This window comes from Aotus nancymaae, unplaced genomic scaffold (assembly GCF_030222135.1).
Source record: "Aotus nancymaae isolate 86718 unplaced genomic scaffold, 86718_ANA_hifiasm-v0.15.2.pri h1tg000009l, whole genome shotgun sequence".
In the NCBI taxonomy this organism is placed as follows: Eukaryota; Metazoa; Chordata; class Mammalia; order Primates; family Aotidae; genus Aotus; species Aotus nancymaae.
In genome coordinates, this window is record NW_026988420.1 from 15,710,507 (window position 1) to 15,736,383 (window position 25,877).

Genomic DNA, 25,877 nt, shown 5'->3' on the forward strand with positions numbered 1-25,877 from the left:
CCCCGCCCTGGGACCCCTCCACTTAAATGAACATTTTAATTATTCTCTATTACATGAAAGGGGAGAGAGAAGAAATTTCTAGTCCAAAAACATTGGACATATGGCTATGTTATCCTTTTTTTAATATTTATAAGTGGATCTCACATTTAAAAAACTGTATTTCAGATGGCTGGCAAACATATATACCATGAAAGAAAATTAATGAAAACAGTTAGATACAAAGAGATTTCAAGAAGGCGACAAATATTGATAGAAAAATAAGATAAACCAAGTGTGGCATCCCAAATGCATGTCATTTCCTATATACTTTCTAGAGCTATACCATTCAATGGTAGCCACTAGCTACATAGTTAACGTGGCCATTAAAATGTAAATGTAAATATTATTCCTCATTTGCACTATACACATGTGGCTGGTAGCTACTGTACTGGACAGCATCGCTGCAAAATTTCCCTCATCACAGAAAGTTCTATCGGCCAGCACTGTTCCAGCAATAAGCCCCAAAGTTGACTTTGAGTTCTTATAGCAGCAAAAGCAAAATGGAAAATCAATGATATGATTCAGAGCTCATGAAGGAAAAATCAACTATGTTTAGATGCACAAGTAGTCCCAGTTCACAGTCCTGGAAGCAAAAGCCCCCCCAACCACCCCCGCCCCCCAGCATCTCACAGGCTCAGTGGTGTCAACAGCCTATGCTCAGAACACAGCTGGGGACTCCCAAGGCAGCCTCCCGCTATCCTCCTACCTCTCCCCTCATCTGCCCGTGACCCTGCGTCACTTGGGTCCTTCAGAACGCAGGGCATCTCCCACACTCGCCTCCCCTTGATTCCCTCCCCACGTAAACACATGCTGGCCACCTTATCCCTGCAGGTCTCTCCTCAGGGTCCCCTCATGAGTGAGGCCTCCCCAGAGGGTCACGGAGATCTGTGGGAAGAATGGCCACAGTGAAACACAGTTGTCCCTCTCTCATTCTCAGGCACAGACGCCCCAGCCCATCCCTCTCACCTCGCTGTGTTCCTTCACGTAGCACTGTCTTGCTGCCCACATCACAGGCTTGGCCACCTTCCCACCAGGGACAAGCACCTTGAGGGCAGGGTCTTGGTCTTTTGGGCCCACTGCCGTCACCTTAGCGCCTCTAACAGTGTCTGGCACGTGTTAGACACCCAGTGTTTGTGGAACGAATAAAAGAAGGAAAGGAAGGGAAGGCAGTGAGGACGGGGACCTTGGGTTGGTGGGGGTGTGTGCGGGAGACTGAGGGAGCCATGGAGGACCCTGGCAGAGAGGTTGGTTAAGAGGCAGTTCCCAGGTGTGTGCAGAGTGAGGAGGACCCCGCAACAGGACACAGAGGAGGGAGAAGGCTGTGTCAGGAGGTGTCGGAAAGAGGGCTCCTGGGGCCGTGGTGTCTGCTGGCTGGCTGTGTGGAACCTCCAGCTGCTGAAAGCAGGGACGGAGAGTAAAGCAGGCTGTGAAGTGGCCATCCTGTACCCTGTCCCTGCCCCTCATGCCAAGCCCGAGGCCTGTGGGCCGGCTTCCCTTCCACACAAAAAATGGTGGCTGTGCTGATGGAGTCCTCCTTCCCCAGGTCAGCCATGTGGCTTTGAGAGAGGATCCCTTCTCCTGGGGAGGGCTCAGCCAGTGTTTCTGGGGAGGCCAGAGACACACACTGCCATGGTCCACCCTCCTGGCATGACACCTCTTCTTGCTTCCAGAAGAGGGGACAGACTTACCCCAGTTGGTGTTGCCTAGGAATCAGCTCATGCAGGAAATAATTTACCCAAGAAATAACAATGTGATACCTAATGCTAATTGCATGCTTAGTAGGTTCCACGCTTTGGGCTAAGTGCAATCTAATATCTTACTTAACCCCCAGCATTTCTATGAGCCAGAGACCATTCTTATCTCCATTTTGCAGATGCACACACTGAGATTTAGGTCAGAAAACTGACTACTTCCCACTACTACACACGGTAAGTGGTGGTGGGATTGGAGTGGTTGGAGGCACAGCCAACTCACAAACCCAGTAAGGACCTGGCATTTCCAGTGCTGGCATCATCTCCAACTTTAGGCGGGTGGATCACGAGGTCAAGAGATCGAGACCATCCCGGTCAACATGGTGAAACCCCGTGTCTACTAAAAATACAAAAAATTAGCTGGGCACGGTGGCGCGTGCCTGTAATCCCAGCTACTCAGGAGGCTGAGGCAGGAGGATTGCCTGAACCCAGGAGGCAGAGGTTGCGGTGAGCCGAGATCGTGCCATTGCACTCCAGCCTGGGTAACGAGCGAAACTCCGTCTCAAAAAAAAAAAAAAAACCTGGAGGGCTTGTCAAACAGACTTTTGGACTCCACCTCCAGAGGGTCTGGTCCAGCAGATGTGGGCTGGGGCTGAGGTTCTGTGTCTCTGACCAGCTCCAGGAATTGGCCAGTAGTGCCCTCCTAGACACATTTGCCAGGCACAGCATACTCTAAGGCAGGATAGCCCAGCTGCTGCTTCAAGATTGAGTACCACCATCTAAGACATGCCACTTTTTAAAGTATTTGTAGTTTTCATTAATAACAGGCTCAGTAAGACCATCAAGAATACAAGTCTCAAGAGGTATCTGGAGAGTGAACAAACCTTCCTCAAACTGATTTATCCCATTAGCACCTGATGTCTGATACACAGCAGCTACTCAGGAAGCATTAGCTTGCCTTATTTCTCCCGCTTGGGCTCTGGTATTCTCTGGGCAGGGGTGCAGTGACCCAAGGGGCAGGAGATCCACATGGGGCAGGAAGACACCTGCAAACAGCAGGCTGTGGGGCACGGGGCTAGTGCAGAGAGTCCCCGGACCTGGAGAACTGACACGAATATGCCCTCCACGGGCTTGCCTCTAGGCCGAGACTCTGAAGGAAATCGCTATTTCAGTCAACTCCATTGCCTGCACAGGGTCATTTCATCTGTGCTGGCCACTCAGGGTGCTGAAAGTCACCCCCAGAAAATCATTTCTCAGAGCATCATCTGGGTTTGATATTACTGCAGCAGTTGTGACATCATCACCTTTCAGCCCTGAGAGGAAGAGTAATTTTCTTGTAGGAAAAAAGAAAGAAATGAACTATGATTACAGGCAGATCTTTGAGGCAAAGGAAGGAAAGTGAGGAGTTTCAAGTGATTTTTTTCTCCTCTCAGTCTTGGACCAGCTTTCCCTCTTGGCCTTCCTTTCTCACTTAGCTTATTTAGTTTGGTCTGTTCAGGGTTCTGTTTCCTAAGTGAGGTTTGGTGGTAGATCTGGAGTAAAGTGCTGCTGTTTCTGCATGTAGCAAGTGGTGCCCAGCAGGCAGGGCCCATCCCCTGGGACACAAGGCTGCAAGCTAACCGCACTGCCTGTGAGTAAACCACACCAAAAATGTCCAGTCCAGCACTTCCAGGAGCTGTTCAGGTCAGCAAACTCTTTGAACAACTTTCAGCCAGGGACAGTACTGGAGGGGGACAAAGATGAACCAGAGGGTCCCTCTGCCCCAAGTTCACTGCTGGTTCCAATTGTTCTGTGGCATGACACATGGGATCCATGACACAGGGAAATGGGGTGTGGCTTTGGAGGGACCCATCCTGGCCCAGGAAAACAGGAAGGCACAGCCAATACCTGCTGGGAGGCAGCAGTTGAAGTCCAGGCTCTAGATCTCACAAAGCAGAGACCAAATCCTGTTTGCCCTGCAACCTGCCAGCTTCGTCAGGTCGTCCTGTTCTTCAAACATCAGACCAAAAACCTGCTTTAATTTCCACTGAATTTTCCCCCACATTAGAAGTTATTTTTTGTTAGCTTCTATTTATCCTTCTTTTGGTGTTTTCATACTTTTAATTACAATTTTGTTAGAAAGTAATCAAAGCGAATTACCCTAAAAATGTTTTGGAAGTTACACAATATTTTAAAAAGTCACTCATGGTACTGCCACCATCACAGAGCAATTTGGTACATTTTCATCCATATCATTTTTGTTATGTGAGCTACATATGTCCATTTTTTTCCTTTAAAAATTACTTTTCTTTTTCTTCCTCACTTATCCCCAAAAATGTAGGAAAAAGAACCTTTTCCTAAATGGGCTTGAGACCTTTGGGTTAGTTGTCTCTTTTCTGCCACCAACCTCTTTCCCATTCAAATGGAAGGTCAAACATTACGTTCACTTTAAGGAACTTTCCTCTTGGTTCTTGGCTTCATGCTGAGTGAGTGAGCCCCTGGGCCCCTGGGACTTTATGTGAAGGGAATCCCTGCTTTGCTACCAAAGAATCTAGGTTCTACTAGTTTGGATTTTTGTCATCTCAAAGAAGTCACTTTCTTCCAAGGTGGTCTGTATATGAGAATCCAGTTAATATTTACCCAGGCAACTATCTCAGCACCTGCTCACAGCAGGCTCTCAGTAAACTTTAAAAAGTTAGTGCCACATGACCAGCATCGACTGGCCTCAGATGTTTGCAAGCACCCGCCCAGGCCACGGGGTCAGGCAGAGGGCTCGTGGGCCCACTGTAGCCCCTGCTGGGTCAGTGTAGCTGGCAGGTTGCAGGCCCTTAGTGGGGAGCCACAGCCTTTCCCACTAGGAGGCTTCTCGCTCTGACATCTCCCTGTGGTGTGCCCACCAAGGGTGGGGAGGGAGACACGTTGGCCCTAAAGGGAGGTGGTAAGAAGTGAAGACCTCCAGATCCACCCCACAGGGGGCTCCGTCCATCTGCTCCTGAAGAGCCCATGCTGGCCTGCCTGCCAGAATGCCAGCCCTGCCCCAGGAGACTGGATGACTCTTAACCAGTCGTGCCTCTTAACCAGGCAGAGAGCCTGTTCTCTGTGTATTCCCTAGCATGGGATGGAAAAACAGCCTGAATGGTCCTTCTTGGTCCCTTTGCCAACCTTTCTGTCCCCCCAGACCTCACCACATCCCTGAAGAGGCCTCTTCTCCCCTGCGTCCTCACCCTTCCAGGAATAAGAGCATTGCATAGCCCTGGCTGGAGAGTGATGGGATTAACAAGAGGTGGAGCCCCACTTGCCTCTCAGGGGGACCCTTGCTTGGCCGAGTGAACTCTCTGCTACGTGAGCTTCAGACTCAGTGATTTGTAAGTAGGTGGAAAACCTGACTAAAACAAGCACAGCCTCCTCCTGGGCACACGAAGCCCTCCAGTCCCCTTTGGGAAGGAAGCAAGTCAACCATGTCCCTTCACTGTGCTTCTGCTCGTTGGGAATTTCCTATAATCCTGTTTAGTTTGAGTTTTACTTCTTCAGTACTTCTTAGTGTCTGTATTTGGTATTTATAAATTATATACTGGCATCTAAAAAAAGTTTAAGCAAGTTTATACATAGCAGTATAGTTGTCCTAAGAGATCACAAAGTAAATACAGCAAGGGCAGGAAAGGAATCGAGGATTAAATGCTCAGCTTCCTGGAAGCCAAATCAGAACGAAAAATGAAATTTTTCATTATTTGACTAAAAAAAAAATCCAGATCTGAAAACAAACTTTTCTAAATGCTGAATCTCATTAGGTTTCTTTTAGGAGAATCATTCAAACTAACAGTAAGTGGCCTTCTACTATGACTTTTTGAAAAGTGCATAAATGTTTTTCATGTGACCTAGGACAAAGTCAAGGGTGGCTTATGCCTTTAGTAGCTATACTCATTGGTACTCCAGGCCAGTGGTGCTGACTTGCTTGCTCTGGAATGGTTTTAATGCCCATGATTGCTATTGTCCAACTTTGGAAGAGGAAATAAATTAGAATTGGCATTAAATAAAACATTACAGTGACTGGATGAGAGCAGCCACTTGGGTTGAAACCCCCAAGGTGCCCCCCTCCCTGCCATCTGTCCGTGATCCCATTATCCTATGGGATTCCTCAAAACCTGACCCTTCACCTTCTATATCCTCAGAAACTCAAGCCCTGCCTGTCCAATCAGTCCCTCTGTATCAGTGCCTCCTCAGTAGCCTGTGCTTTGAGATATCTCTCAACTGAAACTTAAGAAAGCTTCAAAAATTACATATCCCTGCCAGATGCAGTGGCATACACCTGTAGTCCCAGTACCTTGGGAGGCTGAGGCAGGAGGATCACTTGCACCCAGGAGTTTCAGGCTGCAGTTCTCTATGAATGCGTCTGTGAATAGCCACTGCACTCCAGCTTGGACAATAAGCAAGACCCTGTCTCTTTACAAAAACAAAAAATTGCATACACTGTTTATCTTCCACAGCAGTGGCTTCCATTTATTTATAATTTTAGTTTTTGCATTTTATGGGTTTATAATAGCTGTACATATTTTCAAAGTACTCGTGGTCACCTGATACACTCATTTAACCAAATCAGAGTAATTGAGATGTCCATCACATTTATTAAGCATATATTTGCACCTGTCATGGTTCAGACATTGTGTATATATCATCTTCAAGCCTTGATGCTAAGAATCATTTTTCCTGTTTTGTGTATTAGTAAAATGATGATCCGAAGACTGGACTCTGAGCCAGGGTTTACATTTGTATCCTGTCTCTTCCAAATGCTAGCTTTACAACCCTGGGCAAGTTACTTTCCCCCTCTGTGCCTCTATTTCTTTATCTGTAAAATGGGGATAATACGAGTAAGCCCCTCACAGGATAGCTGTGCCAGTCAGGGCACACTCAGGGGCTTAGGAGTGATCTAGCCTAGGGATAGCACACAGCCGGGGGAGCTGGTGGAGGAGACTCCTGGTGTTGGGGCTGAGATCTTCCCAGATCAGCTTGTCACCAAATGGGAAAGAAGGCTGGTGGGAAGTCGGGGAGATCAGGGATGTGCTGGAACCCACGTCTGTCTCTCACTGCCTCAACTTCTGTGACATGGTGACCTGAGGAGGAGCTGGTACCCTTTGCCATAGTCCTAAAACACACCTGCCCAGGGCCAGATGAAGCTATAAATGGCAATCTGGTGAAAGCTGGAGGAGCTGCAGGCCTGGGAGCACTGATCCAGCTGACTGGGGACAGCCCTGCTGTAACCTTCAGAGCATGAAGAAATGGCCACTTGTGCATTTACACCTCACACCCAACCCTATACAATGCTACAGGTCAGGGACTTCTGGGTAGTTCCTGTGTGCCTAAGTCAACACAGTCAAGGCCACATGGTTATGGGATGAAATGAGCAAAATATAGGGAAAGAATTTAGAATGGTAAATCCTGGCACACAGTAAGGACTATTAAGAATTAGCTGCTGCTGTTATTATTACCACCGCCGCCGCTGCCACCACCATCATCATCAGAGCACATAAACCACTAAGGATTCAAATGCACAGAGGTGGCTGCCCAGAGCCTTCCCAACATCAAGGGCCCCTTTCAGACCACAGAAAAAATCACCTTCCTGACTGATATAGGAATTCAAGATGCTTGGTTGGCTGATGGAAACATGTGCCCATCTCAGTCACATATGTGGGATTTATAGAAATTCTAGAAGATGCCACAAATTACTTTCAAGTGGCTCACCAAAAAGCTATACAGATTACATATATATTCTCATACATATATGTATACCTATATAGATGATAATATATGTACATATGTAGATTTTAAAAATAGAGTAAGTGGTAGGTATAGGGATGTCGTTCTTTAACACTTGGATGTTTGAAAGTTTTATAATAAACATTGGAGAAAAGTGCACACATTCTCAGCCATTTTTAGGGGATAGTTTTGGGGGGCTTTCACCAGTGAAGGCCACTAAATAAACATTGCCAGATTTTTATTTAGAATATGTAAAGGCTATCTGCTAGGTAAAATATAAGACAAACACAGTGTCACTGTACTCCTAAAGTAAGTACCTAAGTTGTACTCTTTTCCTTTTTTTCTTTGAAACCACCTTTGTAAAATAAAATTGTACTTTTAATGTGCATTAGTGACCAAGAATCCACTCGTCCAACCCCAAAGCCAAGTCAGTTAGCAGGGACTCAGTGATGCTCTGAAGATGCATCTGCAGGTGTTTGTTTATGGCAGAACTTGACAACTAGATTTTAGAAGGTGATGGGGCCCATTATGAGCCACAGAGACTGATGACTTATCAGTAACAACACCGCAAGTTTATAGCAATTGTAAAAATGTCTCTAAGTCAGAATGGAAGTAGCAAGGGCAGGAAGCTTGAGAATTATCATCCTGAAAGACAAGGCCACCTACTTGGGAAGGGAGCCTGCCTCCTGCATAGCCACGTTCCTTGGCCTCTGCTCACACAGAGCCCTCGGGCTTCTACCACGCACCACTGCCCTTGTAGTGACACTCGGGACTAAGAAAAGTCCTGCCACAGCATCTGCTACTGTCATTAATCCTCATGGCAGTTGTTGGCATCAACAAAGACCTGTAATCTTTAGGTCAGGGGGAATTTATGTCATGACTAAATTTAACCAGTTGTCCATTCAGCCAATTTATTGGGTGCCTGCTCTGTGCCAGGCTCTGTGAGCTCAGAATACATCAGTAAACAACACAGAAGTCCCTGCCCTCGTGAAATTATACTCTAGCAGGGGCAGGCAGACAATAAACAATTGATGTAATAAAAATTATATAGTGTATCAGGAGAGCCAGTGGGGGGAAATGGGTTCAACCTGCTTTTTAAAATTAATTTATAATAGGAGGCTGATTCTGTTTCTCAAATCACTGTTTATTAAACCTTCAAAGCCTAAGGATTTTTAGTTACTTGAGTCAAGCACATATTGTCCTCGTACATGCTAAGATTCACTAGTAATCCAAACCAAAAACTTCTGGAAGCATGTAGATAAACCTTCTGTGGAAGAAATGACCACATTTGTTTTCAAATGTTTTCCTTTGCTTTTAAACTATATATTATACAAAATATATATAGGAATTAAAATTATTTTAAATGTATGTCATTTTAGTCTGATCCTAATATACTGCTTATCTGAAATACTTGTAGGAAATTGCAAATAGATTTTTCTGGACTTCAAGAGACAATAATAACTTCCTGAAATTGAGAAGCAAAGAAAATGCCTAGAACTGCGAGGTTGAAGTCACACCTAAATCCTTAGGCTATTGCTATCTGCTCATTTCCTATAAATTTCCAAGAAATTAAGTTTTATACATTTCTTGTCACATAGCTTTCATGTAAATAAGATTTTTTCCAAAAGTGTTCTCTTTTTCTGATTCATTTTGAACAATGTAAATGAGAAATGTAATCTAGCTGTTTTAAGAGAAACAGCTATTCCTGAACCACCTAAGCGATGATCTGAGTATAAGGGTTAAGCTGCTCTTCTATTAATATTCAGCACTGGTCAGCTCCATATTGTGGCCGACTAAAATGTTCCCTTTTCAGTACTCCTTTACTGAGAGCCTCCTACCCCATTCACACGTAACTGCCATGTTAGAACAACCCAGTCCCGCCTCACTAGCTGCAGTCAGTGGGTCAATATGTCACGAGGAACTGGGGATTGGAATTGGGAAATAAAAGTTGGCTCTTCCATGTAAAGCTTGGGGAGTGGTCAGCAGCTATGTTTTCCACCAGGGACAGAAAGCCATCCTGCCTTGAGTGAGAGGAAGGCTGCTGACCTGCTGAGGGAAGGCCAGAGAAGAGAAAAAACAGGCCCTGTTGCCTCTGAACCCTTGGCTCCACTTATCCACTTATCGTGTGCCCCAGCTGCTTTCCTGCAGTTGTGGGCATCTCCTCAGGTCATTAAACCTCTCTTCTTAATAGTGTGAGTTCTGTCCTTGACAAACAAAACAGTCTCAGGAGACAAAGTCAGTTCTGACCTCTTTCCTTTGAAAGGGCAATGGAAAGGAGTAATGAGAACAGTTGAAGAAATAAGAGGACCAAGGAGGAAGTTTCCAGAACTTGGTCATTACTGAGTGAAGAAATAATTGTATAACCTTCTCTTAATGTCATATTTTTTAAAAAAACAAAAAGAGGTCTTTAATCTGCTTTTCACTAGAGGAAATGGGTGAAAGTCAAAACCCAACTCACACTACTAAGGAGAGGGGAATCCAGTTGGCTCAGTTCAGTCTTTTAGTTGCTTTTCATTAGGTCAGGTGTCTACCCAAGCTTAGTCACTCAGATGGCAGGATCAGGGTCCTGTAGCCTGAACAGGTACAAATGGGACCTCAGGCCTATGCGTGGCCACAAGAGGACACCATGTTGTAGGGCCCAGATGCCAATAAAGCAGATTGCTTTCCAAGATCCGCTTAAATCTAATGGTGTTGATTGCCAAGTTATGAGGACCTTTAGTGGCTTTCTTAAACCTGCTTCTCTCTTCAGTTGCCTGTATGGTTTGGGGTTGCTCCTTTAGTATCATTCTCAAATGGGACATTTCAAACATCTGGGGCTTCCAGGTTCAACCAGCTCCTCTCTTCCATTAACTCAGGAACACCACATTATCAGAGGGCTACAGAGGCAGCAAAGCCTCAAGAGAGAAGCAGAATCCAACTGAGTAAGATGTAAGCATCTTAGGAGAAACAAAGACGTGCAGAACCAATGAAGCCACGATGGAAGTCAGCCGCAATCTGAGTCAAGTGCAGAGAGATGGGCTGTGTGCACAGCCCTTTTCTGTTCTGAATCCCTGTTACAGAAACCATAAAAGAGGCTGCTGTGTGTCCCTCCTTGTTGGGATACCCACTGGCCATCCGTGTGCAACCTCAGTCAGCTAGGAAAGCAATACCAAACTGTTGGGAATAATATAATTACCTTCTTAATGGATACTTAATCCCAGAAAAATTTAGAATAGAAATAATACAGTAAAAATACATGATATTAACATTTTGTGGTAGCTGAGAAACAATTTGCTCATGTTTGGTATTTTAAGAATTTGTTGTGTTTTGGAGAATTTGACCTATTAAGACAAGAGGTCAACCATGTGATTCCAATTTAAAATGTAGTTTAGAATTGATTTAGATTTGTACTTTTAAGTTGAGGGATATGACAGCAAAGTTTTAGTAAATTTGTAATGTTGAAACAGGATCTAATTGTCACCATGTTTATATGTTGAATTGATCAGATTTACAAGAGTCACTTAAGTACTTTAAAATTTTATTTATTAATGAGACCAATGAACTACTTAAAAAGAAAATCAATACATTAAATGTATAAATGAAGTTTAAGATGTTAAAGGAAATTAAGCTACAAAGCCCTTTTAAAAAATAATTGTTAACATTTGCTAGACTTCTTAGTAGAATAAGATTTGTGAGTTGAACTCAATCAGTTTAAGGGAAAATTGAGCTTGAAATTGGTAACTTTAATTAAATGCTAATTTTTAAAAGTTTTTTGTTTTTGATTTTTTTCTGTGCCCAAAAGTAGATCAGAAAACCTACCTTGATATTCCAGAATTGTATCTGATTATATAAACCCCTACCCTAAGTAACTAATGGAGGGTTAATTTAATCCCAGCCAGGACTACTTCAGGTACAGCTACTGTCCTGGGTGAGTTTAGAATCAGTGAGACAGTTCTGGGGACCGGTTCTCACCCACAGTGTTCCTGAAAACGACCTGTTTACTCTGGGTTCTCCCAGACCCTGTGGACATGGGGTTCTGGGCTGTCTCTCTGAAGGCGCTTTGCAACTCCAGTGTGGGCCCAGTGTGAATCAGAGACCCCAGGCCCAGATCCTCCTCTAGCCTTAGGGTTCCCAGCAGGTTAGGAGGCTGGTACTTCTTCAGGCACATAGCCCACTGACTATATATGAGGTTGCTGCCATATCTGAAAATGCAAACTTGATATAACTTGTTCTTTACAATGTATTTTCATCCCATCTTGTCTCTGGTGAAGATGCTTATGCTTAGTTAATGGACGTATTCTTTGAACACCTATCAAGTTGCCCCATCTTTTGGTCCTTCTGTTTCTGCATTTCTGTCTTAAATACTATGCACTTCAAATAGAGGATTTTTTTTTTTAATTTATAATGGTCTTACTTGCTTTTTACCACTCAAGAAAGCCCACACAGAATTCTGGCCAGGAGAGCACCTAAGGACTGCTGCTTTGCAGTTAATAGAATAGCCACAGCAAGTTCTTGACCTGTTCTTGGCATGCATCTTACTAACCCATGGAACTCTGAGATGCTGTCCTAAATTCTATTTGCCGAGAAGAGGTATTGTTAGTACAAGGCTAATCTCAACAATCAACCTTCTCCCCCCTTACGCAGATTTATGGAAAAGATTAGACCTATAGTTACTCTTTAGAATCTACAATGGCCGTGACGTATTCTGAGGAAGGCTGGATGGACCGTTTGTTTGTTCAGCCTGGGTCTTTGTTCTGTGGGTGGTTAGTTGATCTCTTCTGATAGAGGCAGCCTGTGTTTTTGGCATAAGCGTTACAAATATATTCAATAGTTCTCTGTTTTAAGTGAGCTAACAGATAATACTGTAAGAGCAAACTTATGTAAGCCATAGAAATGGGTGGAACTGATGAGGATTCAAGGCTAAAAAGCAAGTTTTGTTATTTAAACAGATTTGCAGATAAGAACAAAATAAAAATTTATTGAGAGGGGAATGTGGCAATGGAAACTTGTTCTCCGGAATTTCCATTATCCATATCATGTTCCAGACAGAGGTTAATTGAAAGGACAAGTTCAGCATACTTTAGCCAAGATAACTGTATACAAAGAGGGGGAAAATGTGAATGCTAAAAGAGTTACCATCCTAGGGGATAAGACAAAAGGGAAGGAACACTCCTGCAGGCTGGCGCCACCTCTCCCGCTGGCTTTCTCACCGCATATTATACAGGCACGATTTTTCTAAGTCTCCATTTTTACAGCTTTCCAGAATCACAGATTTTTGGAGCTGGGAGGTTGTAAGAGTTTAGTTCACAGAGAATAAAAAGGAGGGTTTTTAAGTTTTGAAGAGTAAATAGTCATGAAAATATAAGGTCGTTCAGAGTAAAATAATTTCAGTAGCCATAAAAAATAGAGAAGGGCCCCAGAACAAGAGAAGTCAAGCCGGGTAGGCGGGAGGGAAAATCAGGAAGTTGGCCTTGGTCTGGCTGCACAGTAATTCACATCACCTGGGGAGCTTTTCAACTGATGACTGGGACCCACCCCAGAGATTCTGTTTCAGTTGCTCTGGAGATGGTTTTGGTTTTTTTTTCTTTTTAAAGCTTCCTGGGTGATTCTTATGTGTAACCAGGATTGCAAAGTACTGGTCCACATAATACAATAAATTCTGCTCTCATTTCTGTTCCTTTTGGCATGACTTCATGACAATCTCAGCCTTGAAGATTCTGCCAGTATCTTTCCTGGAAAATACTTGTATTCACTGATTCTAATGATGGTGTAGGTGGTCAGGGTGGAGGATGCTTAGGTGTGGACTGTGATGGCCAGCTGCAGTCTGGGCAGTAATAGTCCAGTGGAAGGTTGTGAAGGTGTTGAGGAGACCTAACTCACTGGTGTTACCACAGTTTAGGTTTGGATCCTACTCCGATATGGTCAGCTAGCTCAGCCTTGCAATAGCACTGCTTTTGAGTTTCCGTAATTTTTTTTTTTTTTTGAGACAGAGTCTTGCTCTGTCACCCAGGCTAGAGTGCAGTGGCGCGATCTTGGCTCACTGCAACCTCCACCTCCTGGGTTCAAGTGATTCTTCTGCCTCAGCCTCCTGAGTAGCTGGGATTACAAGCATCCGCCACCACATCTGGCTAATTTTTGTGTTTTTAGCAGAGACAGCATGTCACCATCTTAGCGAGGCTGGTCTCGAACTCCAGACCTTGTGATCCACCTGCCTTGGCCTCCCAAAGTGCTGGAATTACAGGTGTGAGCCACTGCGCCTGGCCTGTAATCAGTTTTTATTATGTGAAGTAGTAGGGGCTCAGTTTTCCCTGAATTAGTGATTGGAGTCCAGGCCAAAAAGCAAAAATGGTGATAAGTATCTCACACTTAAAGTTCAGAGAAGTTCCAGCTGTGACACCAGCCACTTCCCTCTTCAAGGCATGCTGGGTGGCCCAGTTCAGCAAAACCAGAATATCCTTTTCCCCCTACCTTCTTACAAGGAAGTTGGGGGCACACGAGGTCAGTAGGTTGGCTTTGGGAGCACACCTCCCCTCTGCTCCCTACCAAATCAAGAGTCCCTAAACCACACTTCTCTCCTGCCCTCACCGATTGTCTCTTGTCTTTATCATTCTGAGCCACCAAATGGCCAAGACTTGATGCTATAGGCCTGGGCCCTAAGAAAGGAGCAGGAGGGAGATAGCCAGGCTGAAAGGGAAACAGACAGTGTCTATGCCTAGATGAGAGAGTGGGAAACTTGGTTTAGAAGTTTGTACAGAAAGCAACTGACCAGGAGCAACAAATTAAAGAGGCCAAATCTGGCCCACCACCTATTTTTGTAAATAAAGCTTTATGAGACACACACACACACACACACACACACACACACACACACACACACAGCGCAGTTGAACTCCCAGATCAGGTACCTCTTCCCTTCTCATCAGGACAAAGCTTACTCTCTGGAAAGGTGGACCAGTGCAATGGACCTAGACCACAGGACACCAAGCACAGTCAAGGGTGGGAGTTCCATACCAAGCCCGGGAGAAAGAAGTGCACTTCTGTATTGTACTTCCGGTATTGCCAGGTTCCTAACACCTGCCAGGCAGGAGGCTGAGGGAGTCCTCTCTGGGCAGAACTGGCAGGCTAGTGGCTGCCATATCAGACAGCACAGATATTAAACATCATTGCACAGAGTTCTATAGACAGCACTACTCTAAGAAATAAGACTTGGATAAGGGTAAAATCTCTTCCTTTCCCCACTTTATAAGCTTTTTATAACATACTTTGTTTTTAAAACTGTTTATGTATCAGTTTATTAAAATAAAAATTTAATTCGAAAAATGATAGGGAGACATTCCCAGAGAACTTAGACCCTTGGGTTTATGCAATGGCATTATATTTTCAAAATACAAAAGTTTAGCAGTGATTCTCACCTAGGGGCACTTGGCATCGCTCCTCCACCAGAGGACATTTGGCAATGTCCTGAGGCATTTTTGGTTGTCACAACTGGGAGGTGGCCAGGGTGCTATTGGCTTCTAGTGGATAGAGGTCAGGGATGCGGTTAAACATCCTCACAGGACAGCTCTCCCAACAAGGAGCTGTTCAGCTGAAAATGTCACTTGTGCTCAGCTAGAGAAACCTGGGATTAAACTGAATCTCCAAGATTCCAGTCAGGCTCCCAAATATACACATATGCATGTAATTTTTCTTTTAATGAGATAGGGTCTTGCTATGTTGCCCAGGCTGGTCTCAAACTCCTGGGCTTAAGCGATCCTTCTACGTCAGTCTCCTGAGTAGCTGGGACTACAGGTGTGTACTACTGAGTTGGCTTATTTTCTTTTTAACTTGAATAATCCTCTGGGCTAGAATGCAGTAATTAGCTAAAGTTCAGTCCCATGAGCTAGCATTATACCCTCAGTGCGATAGAAAATTAAATTGGAGAATTGAATAAATTATCTGGTTAATTGAAAAACAAAATACTCTATCTCTTGATTGTTGTTCAAATAAAGTAAGAATGGGATTTTTTAATCTGAGTTACTGTTAATCATTTCTGTCAGCTCCTCCTGGTCACTGAACTATGTCACAGGATATTTCTCTTTTGGAATTTCTTAAAATCAATGATAATGAAATCTGATGATCCTTTAATATAAAAATCAGTTCTGTCTACTTCTGTGTTTTACAGCCAATGAGCAGGGTAATTCACAAATTACACCAAAAATAAGTATCAAGGAAAGATGAAGAACTAATACAAAGAGAAAGCTTGCACCTGGGCACAATATTCTTTCAGTTTTACAGATTCTGTCATTAGATTTCTTGGCATCAGCTCTGGGTCCTTAGATACTACCTTGATTTTCTCCATTGTTCCTCCTTAAGTGAATAGCTTTTTAATATATATCAGATCAATATCTGGGTTGTTTCCTAGAACTCCTAGGTGCCCAGCCCTTTTCTGTTTATTAATAGTATCTCCTGTGATCCTTGCCACATTTTCCCGAGTCACTACTGATACAGGTTGAGTATCCCTTCTCTGAAATGCTTGGGATCAGAAGTGATCAAGATTTCAGATTTTTTTAGAATTTAGAATATTTGCATTATACTTATCACTTGGGCACTAGAAATCCAAAATCCAAAATGCTTCGACGAGCATTCCTTTGAGCATCATGTCAGCACTCAAAAGGTTTCAGATTTTGAAGCATTTTGGATTTCGGATTTTGGGATTAGGGATACTCAACCTGTATTAAACAAAGCTGGTCCCTGAGGCAACCCCTCAGATATTTTTTTATTTGAAAAGTTGCTCTTTATCATTAGATATTGCTACTGCTTTCCCCAGAAATATCAGAGTCCTCATAACTTTTTTCCTGTTATAATCAAATAATATCTGTTGGTATTTATGACTTATATATGTATATGCTTACATATGTATAAGTACCTTAAAATTACCTTATAATAAGTTATTTTAGAAGATGTGTATTTGTATCTCACATGTATTTTTGTATTCATTCAGAAATGTATTGAGTGCTTGCTATGTGCAAAACTGAACATTTGTTTAAACACATAATTGCAGGGTCAGAGGTCAAGCAACCCAGTTCCTAAAAGCTTTACAGCACTAAGTGAAGATTTAACAGTTAACCCAGTTCCTCTAAATATATCAATGTCTCTTATTTATTGAGGTAATTTGTAAGTTCAGGTTTAACTGAGAATGATAGGGACCTGACGAATCGTGGCTTAATCAAGAGTGGCTTATTTTCTCTCCTTCCTGTGGTCATCCACAGTCCTCAGGAATCTGGTTCACAGTGGCTACTGGATGCAGTAGCAAAAAGTTTTTAAAATAGAGCAAGGGGCCAGGCATGATGGCTCATGCCTGAAATCCTAGTGCTTTGGGAGACCAAGGCAGGAGGATCACCTGAGGCTAGGAATTCAAGACCAGTCTGGGAAACACAGCCAGACCCTGTATCTACAAAAAATAAAAAATAAAAAAAATGGGCTGAGCATAGTGTCACATGCCTTTAGCTCTAGCTGCTCGGGCAGCTGCAGCAGGAGGATCACATGAGCCCAGCAGTTTGAGGCTGCAATAAGCTATGATCATGCCACTGCACTCTAGCCTGGATAACAGAAGGAGGCCCTATGGCTAAAGAAATAAAGAAATAAACCAGAGCACAATAATTACTAGCCTTAAAGACAAAAAGATAAACGACTTTAGAAAGAACTTCTGTTCCTCAAAAGACACCAATAAGAAAACAAGGTAAGTCACAGACTGGTTGATGATATCTTTTGCAATGCATATATCTAAGAAAGGAGTTAAATCCAGAATATGCATAAAGAGCAGGAATGTCTCAAAAGAGAATGCCTAAATAGCCCATAAACATCTAATAAGATGCTCAATATCATCACTCATCTGGGAAATGCAAATTAACAACATGATGAAATGCCATTTCCCACCAGAATGGCTAAAATTAAAAAGAATTACAATGCCAAATGCTAGTGAGGATGTGGAGCTACTGGAATACTTATAAATTCCTGGTAGAATTATATATTGATGCAACCAATTTGGAAAACTGACAGTATCTACTAAAGCTGCAAACATGCTCATGCTGTGGCCCAGCATTTCCACTCCTAGGAATATGCCCAAGAGCAATGAGTGCATGTTGTTCACCAAATGAAGGGAAGAGGCCAAATGAGGCTTCACAGCAGCACCTTGAATTTTGTCTCTGGAGGTGGCAGGTGTTCTCTAAGTGCACAGACACTGGGGGCACCATGTAAAGTCATAGAGATATAGACGAGCATGAGGTGTTTATGGTAGTTGTAAACTGCTGGAGCACATGGGTTAGGATTCTAGAAACACACAAGGCTGAAGGGGTAGGCCGGGTCTTGTAGAACTTGCCAAGGAGTGGATTTTGCCAAGAGGCTTGTTCAGGTTTGGCTTTCAGAAAGATCACTCAAGAGGTGTGCAGGGTGAAGCTATGGAGGCTAAGTAACTCTTGGCAGGAAGCTATTGAGGGTGCTAATTATCACTTTGCTGCCATTTTGCCAATTTCAGGGAATAAGTACTTTTACTCTACCCTGAATTAGACTACTTGCCATTCTATGCAGATAATGGAATTGGTATGTTGCTATAACTGATGATTTTCCAGAAAGGCTTGCACTTCAATAATGGTGACAGGAAAAGGAAGGCAGACAGACGAGTCTAGCAAGCATTTGCTCAACTGCCATCCTGTCTAGCTCAGTATCTCTTTGACAACTTTCAAACTTTCTACCTAAAAACATCACTGATTTTACAAAACGTGTACAGGCTTTGTGCATTCTTAGAGTGAACTTTGCCCTTTTCATCAAAATCCTCTTCCTGTACTGACCACTCCAAAAAGACAACACAGGTTTTGCCCGTGGCCAGCATCCTTATTGAGTGTATGAAAATCACCCAAAGGAGAAGCTAAACATGGTGTTTTTCTTTAGAGCAAGATTGATTTCTCAATGTGAACCTGTTGCCCAATTTTCTTGAGATAGCCCCAAATTTTTATTAGTCCCTGTGTTAAAGTGGCCATCACGGGCTCCTTAAACAGCGGACATTGTCGCACTGGTCATGTTTCTGCCAAAGACAAAACAAGAGGAAATGATCTTACTGGGAAAGAGGTGTGAGGCTGAGGGTGAAGTCTCTGCCCATGAACAAATCATGAGACTCTGCCAGGGTTACTGGGGGAGGGGCAGATTCACCTTTACTAGTGATTTCAGAAGAAAAGATTCTTTTCAAAAAGATACCTGCACTAGTATGTTTATCACAGCACTATCCACAGTAGCAAAGATATGGAATCAACCTAAGTATCCATCAGAGGACAACTGGAAAAAAACTGTGATATATACCATGGAATACTCCTTAACTATAAAAAGGAATGAAATCACATCTTTTACAGCCACGTGGTTAGAATTAGAGGTCATTATCTTAGTGAAATAACTCAGAAGCAGAAAGTCAAATACCACGGGTTCTCATTTAGAAGTGAGACCTAAACAATGGACATATGGAATGGAATAAGAGACACTAGCATCTCCACAAAGTGGGAGAGGGGAGGGGAAGGGAAGGGGGTGAGAGCTAAAACTTACCTATTGGGTGCAGTGTTCACTATTTGGGTGATGGGTACACTAAAATCCCGGACCTCAAAACTATGCAGTATTTGCACATAAGAAAACTATACTTGTACTCCCTAAACCTATAAAAAGTAAAAAATTTAAAAAGAGAAAAGATTCTATCCAAGTGCCAGGGAATGAGCCTCTTGACACCCAGATCCTTGAAAAAGATGCTTCGGCTGAGTAGTCCACCACAGACCCCTTCACTTCCCCAACTGCAAACTGCCTACACTCAAAGGTACAGGAAAAACTTTTGGATCAGTTACTGAATTCCAATCTTTTGGCGACTTTAGGGACATAATCAGATTTCCCGGGCTGGTTGCCTTAAGCATATTAATTTATGTGATGCTATTCTGTTCCTTAGATAAAGTTCCTTATATAGCAAAGAAGAGAGCTTCTGGATTCCAGGAAGGCAGCTAGCCTGCACTGCTTCAAAGAGAAAGGAAGCGGTACATTGCTGCTGTCACTTGGAGCAGCTCAGGAGAGCAGGCCCTAAGAAGCTGAAAGCCAGAGGGGAGGCTTCCATGTGAGGAGGAGGATTCAGGCTCCTGTTTCACTCTGGAAAGGTCCACCGAGGAGGAATCTCGGGAAATATCTACAGTAACTCCCTCTCAGCCTCTAGTGTTTCTGGTCAGCAGACAAGCACACAAGAGGCCAGAGATGGACTCACCACCAGAGGAACAGCACATAAAGTAGCTCCATCCTTCACATAGGCCAGTTGTCTTTAAATCCAATAAGATCCCACTTTTAGAAACTGACCTCTTTGCCACTGGACAGAGCCAGAGAATACCACCAGATCTGCCCAGACAAATCCTTCATGCACATCAGCTCCAGGCCTCAGGAGGGATGTGGAGGCTCCTCAGCCACCTGCCTCCTGCTGCCACCCAGATTCCTGCCATTATCCACAGTACCACGCCAGCCTCCAATTCCGCCCACCCAGCAGGCAGCTCCACTGTGCATGTGGGCACCCTCCAGTGAAAGACCGGGTACCACCTCTCTTCAAAGCAGCAGAATGTAGGGTTTGTCTGGGTTCCTACCTTCATCATGTGGTAAAAGTAAAACAGCATACAGGCAGATTTCTATTAAACAAGCAGAGTCATGAAAATCTCTGCAAAACTACAGAATCTTCATCCTCCATCAGTTATGCCTGATTTTAAGCCAAATTGAACAGTGCCCTATTCCCTGACAGTGGGATGGTTTACATGTCCCCTGGCATTCCTTGCATGGGAACCTTGGCCTTTTATTCCTTATAAAGCAATAACCACAGAGGCTTCCTTTTTCAGACAGATTCAGACTGCAAAATTTTTCACCAAGCGCATGTTCTCAAATAAGACTTTGAAGATAGAGGTAACAAGGTGATGCATACTTATCAAGAAAGAAAATGACTTAGGGCACCCAAGGGAATTGGCCTTTGGGAAAAATAAGATAGACATTTTAGTTAATAAACATTGCGCCCCCAACCAGAAACAACCTCCGTACCCAAGGACTTCTTTTCTAAATAGCCTTATGACTATTGCCCCGCAACAGAAACAGGGCCGGGGAGGGCTGCTGGACCGGAAGGACAGGCTGGGATACAACAGGGCAAAGCTTCTCATCCAACCCCTGCAGGAGCCACAGGAACAGTCAGTACGCAGCAGCTCCCTTTCCTGTACACGGTTCCTGAAAGTCAAAGTATATAGAGGAAGTAGTAGTTCCTAGCAACAAATAGATAAATGCTAACCTCCTGGTAGCCCCTCACTCGTGGAGGATTTACTGTCCGGAACCATGGACCACTCTAAGATTGTGTCCTGGCTATCGTGCATGCACTAGAATCACATCTCATGTGGATCTGTTCTGAAACTGTCTGTGCATAGCCCATCCTGATCACTTCCATCCTCTCATCAGTAACAGTTCCTGTGTGTACCAGGTGAACTCATTGTGATTCTTTGGTTGGAAGGAAACAAACCCTGCAAGCATTCTTTTTACATTTTGTGATAATTCTTATCTTCATTATCCCGCTTAGCCAGGCCCATGTTCTTTTTGCCAATTCATTGAGCACCACGGGCATGTGTGCTTTAAGAAGTATTCTGTATGGTGATAAGGAGCTGAATCTCCTCCTGGCCTTGGAGATGACTCCTCAGACTGAGAAGTCTGTCTGGTGCTCTTCAAAGCTCTGCTACCTCTATCTTTGCTTTAGAGATTGCAGAACAAGGCCAGGTGCAGTGGCTCATGCCTGTAATTCCAGAACTTTGGGAGGCTGAGGTGGGTGGATCACCTGAGGTCTGGAGTTCGAGACCAGCCTGACCAATATGATGAAACCCTGTCTCTACTATAAAAATTACAAAATACAAAAATTAGCTGGGCATGGTGGCATACACCTGTAATCCCAGCTACTCAGGAGACTGACACAGGAGAATCACTTGAACCCGGGAGGCAGAGGTTGTGGTGAGCTGAGATCGCACCATTGCACTCCAGCCTGGGCAACAAGAGTGAAACTCCGTCAAAAAAAAAAAAAAAATTGCAGAACAAAATTTCTGGTAATGCGTTATTGCCATGATATTGCCGGGAGCTTCCAGTGATTGGTAACTGTTTCCTGATGCATTTAACAATTCCCATCCTGCACTAATGTGATCTGCCTCTCGCCTCTCCCCTCACAGGCACAAAGGGTGCACAAGAAGTTTCCTAAACCTGGCAGAGCACTTCATTCCTCCGAGAAGAAACGTCATTCCACTCCTTTACTGAGCACTGCTGTACCAAGCCATACATCTGGCAGCAGCCAGCAGTCCCCGCTTGACAGTCCTCACCCGGGGCCCATCCGAACGGGCCTGCCTCCTGGGCACCAGCAGGAATTTGCCAGACGAGCCAACAGTACCCCCAACCCTCCCTGGTCTTTCCAGAGAAGCAAGTCCTTGTTTTGTTTGCCCACAGGAGGCCCCTCCCTGGCCTCCTCAGCAGAACCACAGTGGTTTTCAAACACAGGTGCCCCAGGGCACAGGGCATCAGAACGGAGGCACGGTCACCTCCTCTCCATCGATGACCTAGAGGGGGCCCAGGAGACAGATGTGGACACGGGCCTGAGGCTGTCCTCCTCGGACCTGTCTGTGGTCTCTGCATATTCTGCCCCCAGTAGGTTCTGCAGCACAGTGGAGACACGCCTCCCCTCCGAAAGATGCAGCAGTCACTGGGCAGCTCACAAAGACTCCAGGGACGGACCACTGCCCACTGTCAGCAGGGTGACCACAGAGGCCTCCTGGGCTTCCCTCCCTTTCTTCACCAAAAGGTCTTCCAGCCTGTCAGCAACAGCTAGTGCTGCTCCCCCAGCTCCCAGCGCCTCCCCCATCACAGACTCCTCCCCACAGCTCCCACACGATGCCTCTAGAGTCAAGCAGACTGATGGAGACGTGCCACCACCTGCAGGGTCGGCTGACCGGGGGGACAATGACCTGGAGGAATTCTACATCTGAATATCCTCTGCTCATGTTCTCGAAAGTCACAAACTCAGGCCCCACAGCCCCTCTGGCCTCTGAGCACACCGAATTCTTCATGATCCATTTCCTAGGAGCCCGTAACACATTTGCCTACCACCCACTCTTAGCTGGGGGGTGGTATATCTCTAGGGACACAGCAGAAAAATACTGGAATTTTTATGCAAATAAATTCTCAGCAAACTTAAGTCATAAAATATATTTTTTGAATATTCAGCATTTGAGATATGGCTTAGTAGGTTTATACAATTTAAATGGTTTATATAATTATTTGAAATGAAAGAAAACCTAGTCAGCCAGAACAAATTTGGCAATTTTTCCATGGTGTGAAGGAAAATCAATTAAGGCCAAAATGTTGAATGTGGGAGAGATACTAAGTGACTTGTATGAGGGATTACTGCATAATAATGTAATGCACACCTTACTGGATTCTCCATATATTTACATTACCGGAGTACAGTGGCCCCAGGAATATTTAAGCACTGCTTATAATGGAAAAAGTCAGCTTGGTAAGTAAACATGTATCAAGCATATATAATTCCTCACTTTGAAGCCATGCAACACCTGAAAATCTGGATTTATACAAAAGTGGTTAATGTGTTTTATAAAGATTTAGAATGAGTAACAGACTCTTGGTGCATTTAAAATATATGAGTTCCAGAAACTAGATTTGCATACACCTTTTCAACAGCACATTCACTGAAACGGATGAGGGGCTTCAGAAGACCACTCTACTACCTGAATTTATTTGGATCACTGAGGAAGAGTCATTTGTTGGAATTACAGAATTATAGGCCATTAAACATCATGGGTAGGTAGTCTTAAGATTCTTCAACTTTCAAAAACCACAATCTAAGGGCTATATTAAAATGACAGGAACCACCCTGTATACTGCTTTCTGCAGTGACCATGCTGGGTCACACATCCTATGTTTCTCGTTTTTAAATGATTGGGAACATTTTCACCAGCATTGTGATCGCACAGATTAATAATGCCATTCTCCCCGAAACGGGAAACTTTACATGAAATGCTCTCCTGAACAAACACCAGTGCACTGCCAGCCTCACATGACTGCATGGGAGCTTTAATTAACGCTGGAGCTGGAGCCCAACGACCTTGGCTTTTCCTGCCTGTTATCTGCTTCTGCCATGGCGTGAATGGTATTTGAATCTCACCTCCCTCTCACCCCAGTAAGGGTATGTTTGTTTACAGCTCCAACCTCAGCAATGCCAAATGCTGGCATCGGGGGCAGTGCCAAGCTGTCCCTGGATACTATTTACCTTTGAGGAAGAAGAGCATGGGTTTGCCAAGCTCAATTCCCAGTCTGGTGCTCCTTGCTTGAATCAATCATGGCACAGTGTTCATCTCTCTGGAAACACCCACACCAGCCCAGACACAGCCTCAGAGCCCTTTCCAACACAACCCTCCAGGCAGCAGTTACCCATCATCAGCCTTCAGCTGAAGCTTCAAGTCTTTCCCATCCTGGTAATGAGAGCCTTAGGTCTTGTCCCAAGCATTCTGGACTCTCTAATATGCAGAATTGTAATATTCTGCTCTAATTTAAAATATATATACTCATTCAGGACCAGGGGTAAACAACCTTTTTCTGAAAAGGGCTAGATAAGAAGTATTTTAGGCTTTGCCAGTCATACGGTCTCTGTTGCAGCTACTCAACTCTGCCACTGTAGTATGAAAGCAGCCATGGGTAATATGTAAATGAATAGGAGTGGCTGAGTTCCAATAAAACTTTATTTTTTTGAGATGGAGTCTCGCTTTGTTGCCCAGGCTGGAGTGCAGTGGAGCGATCTCGGCTCACTGTGACCTCTGCCTACTGGGTTCAAGCAATTCTCCTGCCTCAGCCTCCCAAGTAGCTGGGATTACAGGCGTGTGCCACCATGTCCAGCTAATTTTTTGTATTTATAGTAGAGATGGGGTTTCACCATGTTGGCCAGGCTGGTCTCAAACTCCTGACCTCATGATCCACCCACCTCAGCCTCCCAAAGTGCTGGGATTGCAGGTGTGAGCCACTGTGCCTGGCCAATAAAACTTTATTTACAAGAACACCACCTAGTGGGCAAGATTTGGCCCAAGGGTCATAGTTTATTATCCCTTGAGCTAGGCTACTGCCTGAGGTTGATTCAACATTCCCAGCTCCAGTCAAGAAAAATTCTGTCTCCCACCCACTGCTGCTGTGGTGTGTCATGCCAAGAAAATGGGCTACTCAGGTCAGACTAATGACCACAGAACCACAGGGCTCAGAACAGGAAGGAGCCTCTTTCTGCCGAGCTGATTGCCAGAAAGCCACCAGCACTTCACCTACTGCCCATAAATGTGATTCCTAGTCAATAGCTGATGATGAAAGGCAACCTGCAAACATTACGGAGAAGGAGAAAAATAATTTAGAGGTGATGATGCCACCTCCAGTGAACAGGGAAGCAAGTTTATCAGTAGCAAAAGTCAATGAGGCAAAAACAAATGGACTAACGGCCGAGGGCTGGCTCCTTCTGGCTTCCTCCCTCATCAGTGTCCTAATATCAGTGTGCTCACACGCTCGCCTGGGATTGCTTTAGAGTGCAACTCTGGCCTCACCCTTTCCTAGTGACCTGCCCTCATCACAGTCCAATCTACCAAACTGAGTGATCCCAAAGGACATCATAGACACCATTTGAAAGCAAGAAATGCAAAATGTTCCCCTAGCATCAGGTGAGCAGGGAGAGGACGCCTACTGCAGACCACATGGAAATGGCAGTCACTCCACGGAGAGGGAATCACAGGAACACGTTTACCAAAGCCTTCCCTTCCACTTCTGTCCGTTCCAGTAGCATCTTCCTCATCCAGAAGGGCTCCCAATACTCTCTGGAGGATCCTGATTCATTTGGAGTATTATCCTTCTGAAAGATGCTGGCACATTGCAGGTGCTCAATAAATGTGTTCCGTTGAAAAATATTGAGGTTGTCTCATAAATTATTTCTCTCTGTATGTATTAGGCACTATAGTGTAAGAAGTCTAGATTGTAGCCCTGGGTTTTTGTCACTTAATGGAGCCCTGTCTCTTGTTTCCTTGGTCGTGCACTTCCTCCAGCATTGCCAGGGAAGGGGGCGTGTTAGTAAGTGCTCTGGTCCAGTTACGTCCCATCCCTTATTTGCCTCTTTTCCAAGTAAGATCCCCCCATCCCCAAATTACTGCTCACAGTCTCACTTTGGCCAACACTAAACACCACCTAGTGTCTGCTTTAAAGATCAAATCATTCCCTGTCTGTCCCCAACTGACTGGCAAGTCCTACAGAAATCATCTTGGGTCACCTCAGCTGGTTAAAAGGAGCATAAAAGGAACTGGTGGAAGCAGTGGGTGAGCCACTGCAGAGACTTTGTGACATAGGAGG

The 25,877-nt window shown here is 44.4% G+C and overlaps 1 protein-coding gene across 2 annotated transcripts in view; it reads left to right on the forward strand.

Annotated features, from left to right (window-relative positions):
• The window catches only part of FAM124A (family with sequence similarity 124 member A), a 57,031-nt gene extending 31,592 nt beyond the window's left edge, over window positions 1-25,439 (forward strand). For both annotated transcript variants that reach the window (XM_012466227.2, XM_012466228.3), the window contains one exon: window positions 21,668-25,439. In XM_012466227.2, the coding sequence (XP_012321650.1) occupies window positions 21,668-22,474 (807 nt within the window). In that variant the 3' untranslated portion in view covers window positions 22,475-25,439. The remainder of the gene's footprint in view (window positions 1-21,667) is intronic.
• The last annotated feature ends 438 nt before the right edge of the window (window positions 25,440-25,877 follow it).